This window comes from Morone saxatilis, unplaced genomic scaffold (assembly GCF_004916995.1).
Source record: "Morone saxatilis isolate NCDOM2014 unplaced genomic scaffold, NCSU_SB_2.0 Contig18, whole genome shotgun sequence".
In the NCBI taxonomy this organism is placed as follows: domain Eukaryota; kingdom Metazoa; phylum Chordata; class Actinopteri; family Moronidae; genus Morone; species Morone saxatilis.
Window position 1 is genome coordinate 4243454 of NW_023339740.1, and position 13638 is coordinate 4257091.

The 13638-nt window shown below is 40.7% G+C and overlaps 1 protein-coding gene across 1 annotated transcript; it reads right to left on the minus strand.

The window, feature by feature from the left end:
* Positions 1-837: 837 nt before the first annotated feature.
* Positions 838-11225, minus strand: LOC118327780 (solute carrier family 41 member 1-like). Its single transcript, XM_035661233.1, has 10 exons — positions 11004-11225; positions 9461-9568; positions 8515-8586; positions 7110-7254; positions 6859-7005; positions 6335-6479; positions 6063-6142; positions 2486-2620; positions 1675-1823; positions 838-1559 (listed from the first exon to the last, which is right to left on the minus strand). Exons 1-10 carry the CDS (start codon positions 11196-11198, stop codon positions 1380-1382), a joined length of 1356 nt encoding a protein of 451 aa, XP_035517126.1. The 5' UTR covers positions 11199-11225; the 3' UTR covers positions 838-1379.
* Between the last annotated feature and the right edge of the window lie 2413 nt (positions 11226-13638).

Consider the following 13638-nt stretch of genomic DNA (forward strand, 5'->3'; position numbering starts at 1 on the left):
TATACAGATGTGTCAACAGGTAACAATACAGTGGTTTCTTCAATATTCCCACTTGTATCCCTTTTAGATGGATGTTGTTTGTACAGTGCCAAGCTAGGTGGTGTTGGTATTGAGACAAGTACAGCTCCAGGGAACAGTGTGCAACTACTGATCACAGTGAGCTGGCAAATATGGAGACCAAAGTGCAAAAGAAGTCCACACTTTCCTCACCCTATTCTTTCTGTTTTGATCCTGCTTGTTTCTGCCTCTGTTTTTACAACTCCTTATATATGGTGTTATATTTGAGCCTCAATCTTGAACACAAAAGGATATTTTGAGCACAGATTTTTTTGTTTTTTTTTCAAGTACGTAAAGGACAAGTGTGTAGGATATGGTGGCATCTGGCGGTGAGTCTGCAGATTCCAACCAACTAAAACCCCTTGACTCAACCAAGAATATAGGAGAACATATAGTATATGGATGGAAAATGCCCTATCTAGATCTAGTGTTTGGTTGGTCTGTTCTGGGCTACTGTAGAAACATGGTGGACTCTTTAGAAGAAGACCCACTCCCTCTGTAGATCCATAAAAATGTCTCTCAGTGATTCTTATTTTTAATTCAATTCAATTTCAATTAAATTTTATTTGTATAGCGCCAATTCATAACAGAAGTTATCTCAGGACACTTTTCAAATAGAGCAGGTCTAGACAGAACTCCTTTAATCAGGTGATTACACACTAATAAAAACATGAATTATGTATAAATACCAACATATTATATTACTATTACATATATTAAATACATATTAGATTATATTATACTAGAATATTATATTTAATATCAAAGATCTTCGTAAATGTTACAGACTGGACCTTTAAATTATTATATTGGAGAAATTATTACCACACAAAAAAAATACTGTGCTCAATAAATGTATATGCTATTACAGTATCTATGCAAGAACACAATAATAACTTCTGGCACTGAATTCCGCCCATTTCCTCTGTAATTGTCTGCCAGATTTTGCCTAAATTAGCTAGTTGACTAAGCATTTTAAAAGCGTGCTATGAGGTGATTAGTAATAAGTCAGCTAGCTATAGAAATGCACACTAGTCAGGGTTTTAAACATGTTTTACAAGCACTTTTTCTGCAGTTAAAACATTGAAGGGCACTTTTTTAAAAGGAACTATGAATATAATGCTGCTATAATTTGATAATTTGCTTGCACAAAATGTTTCTGTCCCATTGCACGCACAGTACTGAGGCACAAATATAATGCCATGCTTACCACCTGTGATCTTATCCTCACGTTCCTTCTTCAATCAAATGAACTTTGCAGTATGTTTCAGCCACTTGCATATAAAGAACAGTACATTTATGGTGTGCACGACCTGTCTGTGTCAAACTCCAGTGCCAGTAGAACTGACCATCAAAATCAGTCTGAAACTCAGAGCCAGGAAGCCAGTCCCCAACAGGTCACCCAGAGCTGTGAGGTAGGGGATGGAGAAGTTGTCTGGATCCAGTCCCCTTCGCCATAGCCATCGCACCATCAGGCTGGCCGCATAAAGCAAAATCACCACCTGGATAATGACAACAGGTGGATTCGTTGCAGAAGAGAATATCTCAGATTGACGTAAAGACTCCATTTTAATTAAGTCTTGTAAGAGTACACAAACTTGTATCGGTTTATCTGACCTGAAGTAGAGCTGCAGACAGGTAGCAGATGATAAACGTGGACGTCATAGCAGTATGGCCTCCCTGCAGGAGGTGGATGGTGTACAGGAAGAGGAGGTGACCTGGGACTACAAGGATGGCCAGGACTCTGGCTGATTTGGAGTTCACTTCTGGAGAAACACAGAATGAGTAGTAACAAGCTGTGTGTACTCCACTTTTGCTGTATGCTGGATTCAGTTCAGTTCAAACCAGACTTATTTCAAACGAAACACTTATTTGCTTTCTTACAGAGAGTCATTTCTGTACAAAAGACTGAAAAACTGTGAAACAGCTAGCCTAGCTCTGTTTGAAGTTAACTGTTTCCTGTCTTTATGTTAAGCTAAGTGTTTCTGGTCTCCTGAATGTAAGTTAATAACTCCCTCCTTTTAACTCTGGTTTGGTCTCCACTGACTCCTTAGGTGAAATACTGGATGTGGCTCTTAAACTGTTTAATACTTCCTATATTATTCACCTTCTATCCACTAACTTTATCGGTCCAGCTGCCTGTCGTTTAGTGCTGGGCAGTTTACTGCTAGAAATATGACTATAAATAGATGTATCACAAAACCAAAATAATTAGTAAAACAGACTCAGTTGGACTGCAGACAGTATTACCAGCTATTTTCAATGGACAGTAGCCAAAGCTGCTGCATATCACATGTGTAGTCATTTGATTCATTATCAAAGAAAATATTGATTAATGATACTGTCACATGTTGACTTGGTAATTATTTCTTGATGAGGGGCTACACTCGTACACAGCACCTGTGTGTATTTTCTTTCTGTATCTGACCTGAGGAGCAGAAGGTGGCACAGGGTCCAGGACAGTTGCCACTCATTTTAGATGGAAGAGCTCCAGGAACGCTCCAGTAGTGGAGGTAGGTGGACATCCTGCTGGCCTGGATGGCCACCAGATTTCCCCCTACACCTGCATGGATGTTGAAAAGTGTAGCGCTGATCAATTCTATAATAAACATTTAATAAAACTAGGAATCAGATGAAGAAAGTCCATTTCAAGATTGGACTGAACATAGCACAGTTGAAGGTAGGAAGGAGATAAATACGTTTTGGAACTTTTAAACTGTTTTTCATACCCAGATTAAACCATGATTTTTGTTTTTACAGTATGTTTTTACAGAGCCCTGGAGGGGCCATATAGAGAATAATATACAGTATATCAACACCATGTTTTACAACGAATGCTTGAAAAGCTATTGTGTGTGCACAAGATACAATTAATTCCCATGTTTTAATTCTTTGTGCGCATGAGACAAGTGAGCCAGCACAACAGACCAGACCCAAGTTCATTGACATGGACCTTTACTCTGCAGTGTTTATATCTAACCCTAATATACCTTTGAGCAGAAGGCTGATACAAGCCATGATCTTTTTGGAACGTTGTCAGTAAATTGAGTGAGGTTTTTTTTGGCAAAATGTGCGTTGATAGCCTAAATGTCATAATGACTCCTTATAACTAATCCTGTGATTTTAAATTTAAAAAGTACATTCACCATTCCCTTATATTTACTGTACGGTTTACATTGCAATCCCTGTCACAGTCGCACATTATAACAACCCACAACAAAAACATTCATTATTAGGGGCGGTGGGTTATTGCATGGTCTGTGTTTAACTGCAGCTAACACTTTTCAGGTCATATTGTTTTACCTGAATGTTTGCTTTGAAGCACAACTGGGTAAGTGCTTTGTCTTAGAAGAACAAATTGTATCTTGTGCCCATGAATTAATGGAAACGTGAGAACGAATTGTATATCTTGTGCACCAGTAATAGCAGTGCTCGATGGCATAAAATGTGGCCTTGATATAATGTTTGTTTTTTTCTCTCTGGGGCCACTCCAGGGCTCTGTATGTTTTAATATTTGCCAGATGTGAACCTCTCATAGCATATAGCAAAAATTGAATCTCCATCAGCCATTGTTTATCCATTGTTCTCTTATCATCTTGCAGCCATACAAGAGGCTGAGCAGTTACTGTAGAATATGAGTAAACATTCTTGAAAACTGATTCACTGTTCAAACACTAATTTTGCTTAAAATCTATTCAGCAGTTATTCCTGACTCACAGGGTCCCACAGGTCTTTTTTCTCTGAAAGCTTGGAAAAGGCAATCTGGATGTTGTTCCATATTCATTGTAACACTGCTGCTCTCCCCTCAGGCTGATTTCATTATAGCAGAACAAAACCTCTTGGCTTTCAGAGGCTTGAAGCACATGGATCATTGAAACAAAACAGGAGGGGGGTTTCTGGCAGTGGTGGAATGTAACTAAGTACATTTACTCAAGTACTGTACTTAAGTATAAATTTTATGTACTCGTTTGTACTTGATTATTTCCATTTTATGCCACTTTATACTTCTACTCCACTACATCTCAGAGGGAAATATTGTACCTTTTACTCTTATCTACATATTATACAGTTTTACAACTGTAGTCACTTTTTACATAAAAAAACATATGATACGTTTATATGATATGATGCAGTACTATAATCTACCCGGTAGTACTAAAGTATATAAAGTAATAAATCTAAAATTTTAACTTTTAAAGAAGTATTTTACCACTGGAAAGGAGACAAAGGACAAAGGTATTCCCTTTTGCTCAAATGGTAGAAATCCAACAACAACCAGAATGCACTGGGCCTTACTATTAAAAACTCCCTTCTGGTGAAATACTGAGTCCGCTGCAAAAAATGTCAACTTTGTTGCAAATTTTCTCATTTTACACCCAAACAGTACACTAAAACAGTGGTCCCCAACCTGTGGGACGGGGGTCCCATTGGGGGTTGCCAAAGCTTCATGAGGGGGTCACTTGACCTTCTTAATTTTAGGACTTTACTATTTCTCAGCATTTGGTTCTGTGAAGAAAAGAAATTGTTCAATTAATTATCTAATAGAACAATATCCAAGCGCCAGGGACAAGAAAACACAGAATTTGTCACAAAAGAAGTTTGTATCATTGTTCTTGCAGTTAATGACTTTTTCTGGCAAATAAGTGGGGAGCACTGGGTGCAGGCAACATGCTTATTTGCATATAGTTGTTCATTTGCATTGATTACATACGTTTCCCTTTAAGTAACATTTTGAATTTGGGACTTTCTTAGACTTATTTTAGAGTATTTTTAGACTATTTTATTTGTATCTGTACTTAAGTAAAAGATCTGAACACTTCTTCCACCACTGATTTCTGGTCACCAGGGCAGGGGAGAGTGCTGAATTGGAATGCAAATGCACTTCCTGTACTGGGATGGCGATACATGCCAGAATCTTTGGTAGCACTGAGGCTGGCAGAGATGCTGCACAAATGGGAGCCAGTGAATGCATAGTTGGCATTCTGATCAGGCTTGTGGTTTATGTAAAGACCATTGTTATTCCTCTCTACTTAGTATGCTGCTTTGTGGGAAACAAACTTCAGTCAGTGAAGATCTGGCCATATATGCCTATCTGAGGTTCCTCTGACAGGGAGGAGACTGCTTAACTTCAGCAACACTTTAATGCTCAATGACTGATTAGCTTAAATTTGAGGCCCTTTTGAATGATAATGGGATTAGCTGCTGGGCGTCTGCATGCTCCAACAATTTCCACATTACATCAGTTGGCATGAGGCTTTATTGATTGATAATAATGAAGCTAATTATGAAGCTTAAATGCCATTCTTCAAAGATTAAGACTGTTGAAACACCATAACCCCAAATCCCAGCTCTGCTCACTCCCTCAGGAAAACATGTCAGTGTTAATTTCTTTGCTCAGAGCATGTGGAAGAAATGTCACAAATGGTTTCAGCCTCAATTAAAGGGATTATATCTGCAACAAGATCTATTTTAGGCAATAGTAATCAAAGTTATCATCCTAATTTTATCACTTCATTTGCTTCTAAAATGAGGACATCACAGTGTAAAAATATTTAGTTTCAAGTAAAAATCATGCATTCAAAATAATATTCATTAACAATGTGGAAGTACTATAAAAAATATACTTATTAATGGTCCTGTCAGTGTTATATTGTTATATATTATGAATTTGTTACTTCTGATGCATTTACACACCGTTTATTTCATCATTCATTAACTGTTTTTACACCAATTACCACCACCAAAGTTATAACTGTTGACAATTACATTTAATGAACATTATGTGTTATAAACCATTTATTTAAAGGGGCCACAGAACCCATGGCCGCTGCAGCAAGGACCCTTGGTACATGAGGTGCCAGCTCTACCAGGTGAACTATTCAGGTGCCCCATAAACCATTTATTATGTGTTTATATAGGCTTTTTATGTACTGCTTACTGTACTGCTTGTACCAGTAAATCTGATGGAGGAAATAATTTTTGCATAGAGTTTATCTTCCACTCACCATTGATGACTGGAGTAAACACTGCCATACCCTCATAGTTTGGATTGCTCACTGTCTTATCCAGAATCAGACCACCAATACTAGGAAGAGGACAACAAACAGTAAGTGAGTCTGAGTGGGACGCCTGTGTAAATATCTATTACATTCTTACACTTTATTGATTTATTTAAATGAAATACACATATACTTTAATATTTTAAAACACTTGAGAGCAAGGAATGTTGTAAAGTCGTTGGACCCTCTGGCGTCGATAGTGTCACAGGTTGACTCACCTGCTGATGGACATGGCCAAAATGACAGGTTGCCAGCCTGACTTTAGGACCTCTCTGATCTGTGGAGAGCGACGGGCAATAATGACCCACGCTGGGATAAGGAGCAGGAAGAAGCCACACACAGCAGGAGGCAGGTACCACATGTCTGGAGAGCAATATAGCACAGGACACATGTCAAAATGTTTGATTACACTCTTGAAATAGTATAGAAAATGGTGTTTCAATAGTAATGGGAAGACTTTTAAAATGTCTTCAAGATTAACTGCTGCTGTCTGGAATCAAAGGTGGACTATGCTGCCCTCTTCTGGCTGAAATCCTCCTCAGTCGTCACCATAATACTGTTGCTATGTATGAAGTTGCATCAAGTTTTGTTCAATTTGTGCAACGCGTCCGTTTTGTATCAGTTAAACCATCTGAATTAGGCTTCAACCTCTTTGTCCATGCATGTCACTGGTGCAGACAAACAATGTACTTAAAGAGACTCATGGGGCTTTCTTGATGTACTATCATGTGTGACCTCTGACCTCTGTAACAGAAAAAGGAGCTGCTGACCCCAGCAAGCAGAGACAGAGTGATGAGGTCTCCAAGGCTGGCGGCGATGGGCGTGGCCACATTATCCGGGTTGATACCCACTTTCCTGGATCCAATAATCACTGCCACCATCACCAGACCTGACAAAGCAAAAGATGTTCAACACACTAAGCTCATAAACTCTCCTGTCCTCAGCGTTATACCCTACTGCATTCCTCTGCAGCAGTGTGTGCCTTTGGCTGACCTAGAGACAGTGCAGCGATGAATGCAGTGGTGACGCTGCTGGCGCACAGGACTGCAGCCTGGGTGACATCCACTCTTCCCCTGGTCAGACCCCCGAGACCCACAGCTGCAACCGCTGCCAGGAAGCCCACAACTGTGGCCTGGACCTGGGGATGAAGGACAGAGGGAATAGATGTGAGGCTTATATCTCATTATCTGTCCATCCACCCATCTCTTTACTCTTGTATCTCTCCGTCTGTCGCAGAGAGAAGAGAAAGCAAGGGGACCAAACATTTTGAAGAAGATTTAAAAGAGAAAGAGAGAAGAGAAAATATATGTATATAATATATATACGACTTGAATGGAGCCTCAGCCTTGTTAAGCTAAATAAATAAAAGTTGGTTGATTCAGAACGGCATTGACAGCATTGAAAGCATTATTGCTTTAGGTAACAGAAGTTAACCGGCTAATTCTGGTAGCAGTTACTGAGCTTGCTAGAGTGAGACGTGACATAGTCATGAAAAGTGACATGATGAAACAATAAGGGACATGGAATAAAAGTATTATTAAAATGTAAAATGCCAAAAAAATAAAAACAGTCCTTTTAAAACACATTTCATTTTAAAATTCCCTTTTATGAATTTCTATAAAACTGTTAAAAAATGAATGATAAAAAAACATTTCATAATGAAAAATAAAGAATCTTAACATGATAGCAGTAACATACTGTACCTGATCTAATCTCAAATCTTTTTCGATTTCAAAATTAAAACTATTTATACCATCGGCTATGGTTTTAGACTGAGGTAACCTTTTAAGTTCTTTATCTGAACATTAGTTTCAGTTTTAGCAGTGAATCTGCCAGTTCAGTTCTACTTTTTAAAAAACACATATTGAGTTGCAACGCCAAATTTACATAGGAAAATATAAATTAGGAATGATAAGAGTTGTGCATTAGCTTTCAAAGAATTACTTCTCTTCTGTATCTTCAAATTTAACTCACTACTTTTCTCCATGTCGCTGCCACTATAAGGCTTTTAGAAGATATAAGGATTTTAGATATAAGGTCTGAGGTACTACTGATTTGAAAACTCCCAGGATATTGGTGAAATGCCTTAAAAGTAAACACAAAATATATGTATTTACCTAATAAAAATAATGTTTCTGCAGGCAATGGAAGAACCAGCCCTGTCTTTTGATTTCATGCTCTAATATCTTATCATAATTACCGTTTGGAACCATCTCCAACCGTTATCTTGTGGGTATAATTGGCCGAGAAGCATTAGTGAAGTCTTTTGAATGGGAGGACGATGTTATCACACCAGCAAAGCTTCCTGAGTTAAACTGAATTGCCTTGAAGCCGGGGGAGATGGACTAAAGTGATGGAGTGTTATTAATGGAGAGTGTGCGGTAGAGCGGTGTGTCACCTGAATGAGAGCCAGATTACAAAACACCATCCTCCACTGCTGCTGGGCCTCATCCATCTGCCCAGTGTTGGCCTGTGGACGGAAACAAGTTGACGTCATCACCTTGCTCAATCACGTGGTACTGGGAATGAGTTGTTAAGTGTCACGGTGGAAATGTAATTCCTAGAAGATAGTATGTCAAATTACCCTGACAAATGTTCTGATTTGTCCACAGTGTGCATAGCTAATGAGTAATTATCACTCTGACTGCAGTCAGGAGATTGCCTGCAGAGTGAAAGTCATATGATTTGATAATGAATTCTTATCCATGGATGCTGAAGTTATAGCACTTAATTCCCAAAGTATAGTTCCCCTCCTTTTGTGTGGAACAGTTTGCTGAGAGACTGAATATAGCCTCATATTTTCTCAATAATCAGTGTTTCCTTTTTGTTCCTACAGTGTGCTGTTTGAATGCTGTCTGTGCAGGGTTAGACACTAGAAGGATGTTTTCACATTCATCTGCTGAAAGTGGAAAGTTTCTGTTTGCTCACTAAGAAAAGAGATTTTAAAGGGTGGGGCCTACAATCATGATTTGTGACATCACAAATAGTCAGTGTGCAACTTGTACAGTGTGATGTAGAAAGTTGAACCACCAGTGCACATTCACTGAGAATGGACTTTACAGTGAAGTAGGAGACATCTGGTGTCTAGAAACGAACAACATTTGCACATTTAGAGATTCTGGGATTTTTGGAGGGGATGTTTAAGGACGAAACACAAACTCTACCTACAGTATGTACACAATTAACCAACTGGGCTAGGAAGTTGGTGCCATACTATAAGTGTAAAATGTATTCAATATTAAGATTTTTACAGTTGTATACATTGAAAATAATTGTCAGCATGTCTTCCTACTGTGTGTGTGTGAGAGAGAGAAGAGAGAGAGAGAGAGAGAGTTTCCACTCACTGCTGTTGACAGTCTGGATGCCAATGTCATTTCCAGATTCCCCTTCAGCCCCACCAGGGCTGGCACCAAGATAAACACCTCGGAGATCTCTTTAAACACCTCCCAGTGCTGTAAAACACCACAATACTCTTTTAATGAACCTTCTGCTCCCAATGAGCTGTTCAAATACACAATGAAATTACGCTGCAAAAATACTTTTCAACAGTATTCAGCTTAGGGTTGTTCTCGTTTAAAGCGGCAATAATGTGTTTTTGGCCACTTGGGGGCAGCAGAGGTTCTGAACACAACATTGACATATAAGGCATTTGCTTATTTACACAAAGTTTGTGTAAATAAGCACAAAGTGGAGCAACATTCATTTGAAGTTGTGTCCAATATTCACTCTATTATAGCTCTGTTTTCGGTCTCCACCAAAAGGGAAATACCCGGCTCATTAGCTGCTAAATGCTGTCTGTCTGCTGCTTGGTGCTGAGCGGGTAGTGTACAGTGGGTTTTTAGTGCTCTTTCTCTAAAGACAGCTGCCTGCTGCGGCTGAAAACAACACTATGAGATTGGTGAGAGTGAGCTGCAGCCGGACAGCTAAACAATGAGCTGAAAGTCACTTTAAAGCTCCATAGAGGAGAGCAGAGCTGCAGATTCAGCTGATAATTCTCTGTAGGTTCATTACTATGACACCTCCACTGTTTCACATTGTCATTTGATACATTGTTATAAAAATATAAATTACAGCTGCCTTAAAGAAATTGAAAGAACCTACCAGTCATTGTCAGTGTTTCTTTTATTCAGTGCACTGAAAATGTCCATTTCAATGTTGAAATACACCACAATGAGCCTCAGAACATTTGCAGGTAGAAAATGACCTCCTTAAAACCTATTTGCTCAATCAGCTTTTAACTACTATACTGGGTTCTTAATATAAAAGTATAACAAGCTCCAAATGACTAACCATGTTTCTTATCCCCTCTCACAGGCAGCAGAGAATTTAGACAATCTGAATGATCTGACCAGTGAGTGCTCAGTGATTTGATAAGTGTCTGTATTTTCATGTATTTGTGCATCTGACGAAACCTGATCCGTCAGCTTTTTATGCTTCGACTAGCCGCTAGCCGACCTGCTGCATAATTCACGGTGTCAGTCATGTTGTGCCGCTGGTGAGGTATTTACAAGGGGTTAGACAGGGACAGAGCTATTAGGTGGCTCTCTTCTATCTAACCTTTGTTCAGTTGTTTTTCTGTACAGGTACACTATCAGTCATGTCTTCTGTGAATATGAAAAGGCCAGATATGATCAGACATTCCTCAAGTGCTTTTTGTACTGTTTGCAGTTATCTTCCATAACTATTAGATCACAGATTTGTTGCCTAAGCATCCCATTCATCCTTTGTCTGTCTCTGTCTGCCCTCCAGCAACTCACTTCTACTGTAGCTCAAGGCTACAAGAACCACTGAACCCTACAGAAAACAGTGTAAAGTCATAAAACAGCGAACAACAACGAGAGCTGATATCCGTATGTAATCTCACATGCACATTTTTTTTCCCCATACTTGCACTATATCCATGACTATCCCAGCTGCCACCATGCCCAGGCCTGACACCAGGTACGGCAGCAGGACCTGGAGTGCGATGATCCACGAGCTCTCTGGCAGGAAGCCGTGGACCGAGCGGGTCAGTTTGCATGAGAAGCCCCTCAGCTTCTTGCCCTGGAAACGCAGCTCCAGAGCCAGATGGGTCACCACCATGGCTGATCCCTGTTAACCCATCCCTGCCTGGAAACTGTTGGTATGGTAGGGAGGGGTTTGCTCGTCCGCACCACACAAATCAGCTTTTTTGTTCAGTCAGTCAGGCCGATTTGAGAATGATCCGTTTCAGAGAGAAGATTTCCTGTCTTCACCTCACTCCAGGCTCCTTCAAAAGTCACAGGAGATGGGATTTATTTCTGAAAAGGGTTTTCCTTGGAGTAGTTTAGCAAAAAACAGCAACAAAGAGGGATTCAACAAGCTTGTTTTGCCCTTCACCTGTCACTCCAGTGCTGGTAGGGCAGCAACACAAAGTATTTTTGCAAATGGTGGACTAGGCGGAGGAAGCTGCTTTCATCCACTTAAATGGAGCACACACATACATGGATTCATTCACACAGACACACACACACACACACACACGGGTCCACTTGACAGCAGGTCTGTGAGGCCTCTTATGACACTCTGCTACTGACAGACCTACACACACACACACACACACACACTCATTACAGCCATGCACACACACTCCCTCTCCTCATGCCTCACTCTTCAGCAGCCGGGCGGCCGAGGCGGAGCGCTGGAAGCCCGGTCTCTCGCGGGGCCTGAAGAAGGTCCAGGTCCTATAGGACAAGGACATCCAGAAGGCCAGCAGCTTCTTCTCAGCCCTACTGTGCTGCCACTCTTTCTCCTCCTTCTCCCTCCACACCTCCTTCTCTTTCTCCTCGCCGCTGTGCTGATGCCCTGTGTGAGCTTGACCACTCTGGAGCCCCTTCCTCATTTTGATCAGGGGAACGCCGGGATGTCCGTCCAGGCTGCGAGCTGTGTGAGGGGACACTGATGGACGGTGTGATGTCGGACGCTTGTCTGTGTCCGTGCTGCTGCCAGGGCTTCCCTCTGATTCCAGACGGATAGATGAGTCGTGACAGAGCTCTGTGGTGGAGGGAGGGACAAGACGGAGGACAGTGTGTGTGTGGGTGTGTGTATGTGTGTGTGAGGGTGATGCTGCAGACGTCTGTGTATAAACAAGGTGACCCGACTGTTATCAGGACTCTTCTCTCTTCAGTTTTCCTCTTCCTCCTGGTCTCTTTTTAAGCCAGTTCAGAGGATACTGCAGATGAGCTCTCCCCCTCTTTAATAGCTCCTCCTTTCCCTGCTCTTCGATGTCCTCACTAGAAAGTGGGTGACGCACTCGGAGCAGCAGCAGGTGCTGTACCTGTCACCAACACGTGGTGCTGCTGCTGCCTGGAAAGGACACAGTTTATCCTCTTTGATTGGTAGAAACACACAGGCTGCCACTAACTGTCACCCCCTGGACTTTTTCAGTCTGTTCGGTTGGTTACGTCACTCTTTTGTCTGTTCTTGTCTTTCTCATGTCATTTGCTATTCCATAAATATCTGGCACAGAGATTAGAATCAATAGCCTTTATGTACACCTGAGCTGCTATTTAGGGGTTTGTGGCCTCTCCTTACTCCTATGTTCACTCTATATAAAGTAACACATGGGGGGAACATACGCCTGTACAGAATACTTAAGACCATATCACACACGCACACACGCAAGGGCAGTGACTCAGCTGAAAAGTGTCCTTGAGACATGGCTTGGAATGGGTGCTCTACTCTCTGCAGCTCCCCCTTCTGTCTTTCGGTTGGAATTTGAAGTGTGAAGCAACAGCTGCAAAAGATTTATGGTGTTTGGACACACACACATTAAGGAGATAAATCACTCGAGTGGAAACAGAGGAATTCCTCTTCTTGATAATCGACTTTTTGTCATATTTTGGGAAACTGTTGGTAAAAAGAAAAGCAGCTAGAAAGACAGGGGGAGACATGCATCAGTGTTTCCAGACAGGATCTTAACTCATCGCTGTCAAATATTATAGTGAGGCTAACAGTTTTTTCCAATTCCTGAACCTGTCATTACTTTTCTTATAATGCCTGTATTGGCCTCTGTCCAAATACGGTAGCAGCTGCAGCTTCTGTTAACAAGTGTCTCTGTCAGTGATGATTCACTGCAGCTCTCCTGTGAGTAACTGCTGAATTACACATCACAAAAAAGAAAATGGGAAAAGTCTTTTGATTCGAGTTCCTTTCCTTCGGTCTAAATCTGTGCCACATTTTCCATTGGACATTAGGGAGCCCCAACTATGATTGAATGTATATTTTTTGCTGTATATTTCGGAAATTATTGAAATTCAACTCATTTTTATAAAATAGCACATTTCATTTTAAAATGCCCTTTTACAGAAATACAAACTGTTTTTATTTCATTATGGAATTTTTCCAATTCCATGCTACTCTTTTCATTTATCATAAATTGGTTTTATAGTCATTTCTCCTGATCTCTTAAAGGTTAAACTCCCTCACTTCACCCCTTCTAAATGAAATGTCGAAACTACGGTGGCCGCACCAGAGTTTGGTTTGTCCGTTCTGGGCTTCTGTA

What these genes read in the sequence shown, in the direction of transcription:
- LOC118327780 (XM_035661233.1), bottom strand. Translation starts at nt 11,198, where the DNA reads ATGGTGGTGACCCATCTGGCTCTGGAGCTGCGTTTCCAGGGCAAGAAG. An exon ending in TGCCACCTTCTGCTCCTCAG is followed by an intron (nt 1,824 to 2,485) that starts GTCAGATACAGA and finishes GTGTTTCTCCAG; the next exon opens with AAGTGAACTCCAAATCAGCC. An exon ending in TGTCTGCAGCTCTACTTCAG is followed by an intron (nt 1,560 to 1,674) that starts GTCAGATAAACC and finishes GTCATTATCCAG; the next exon opens with GTGGTGATTTTGCTTTATGC.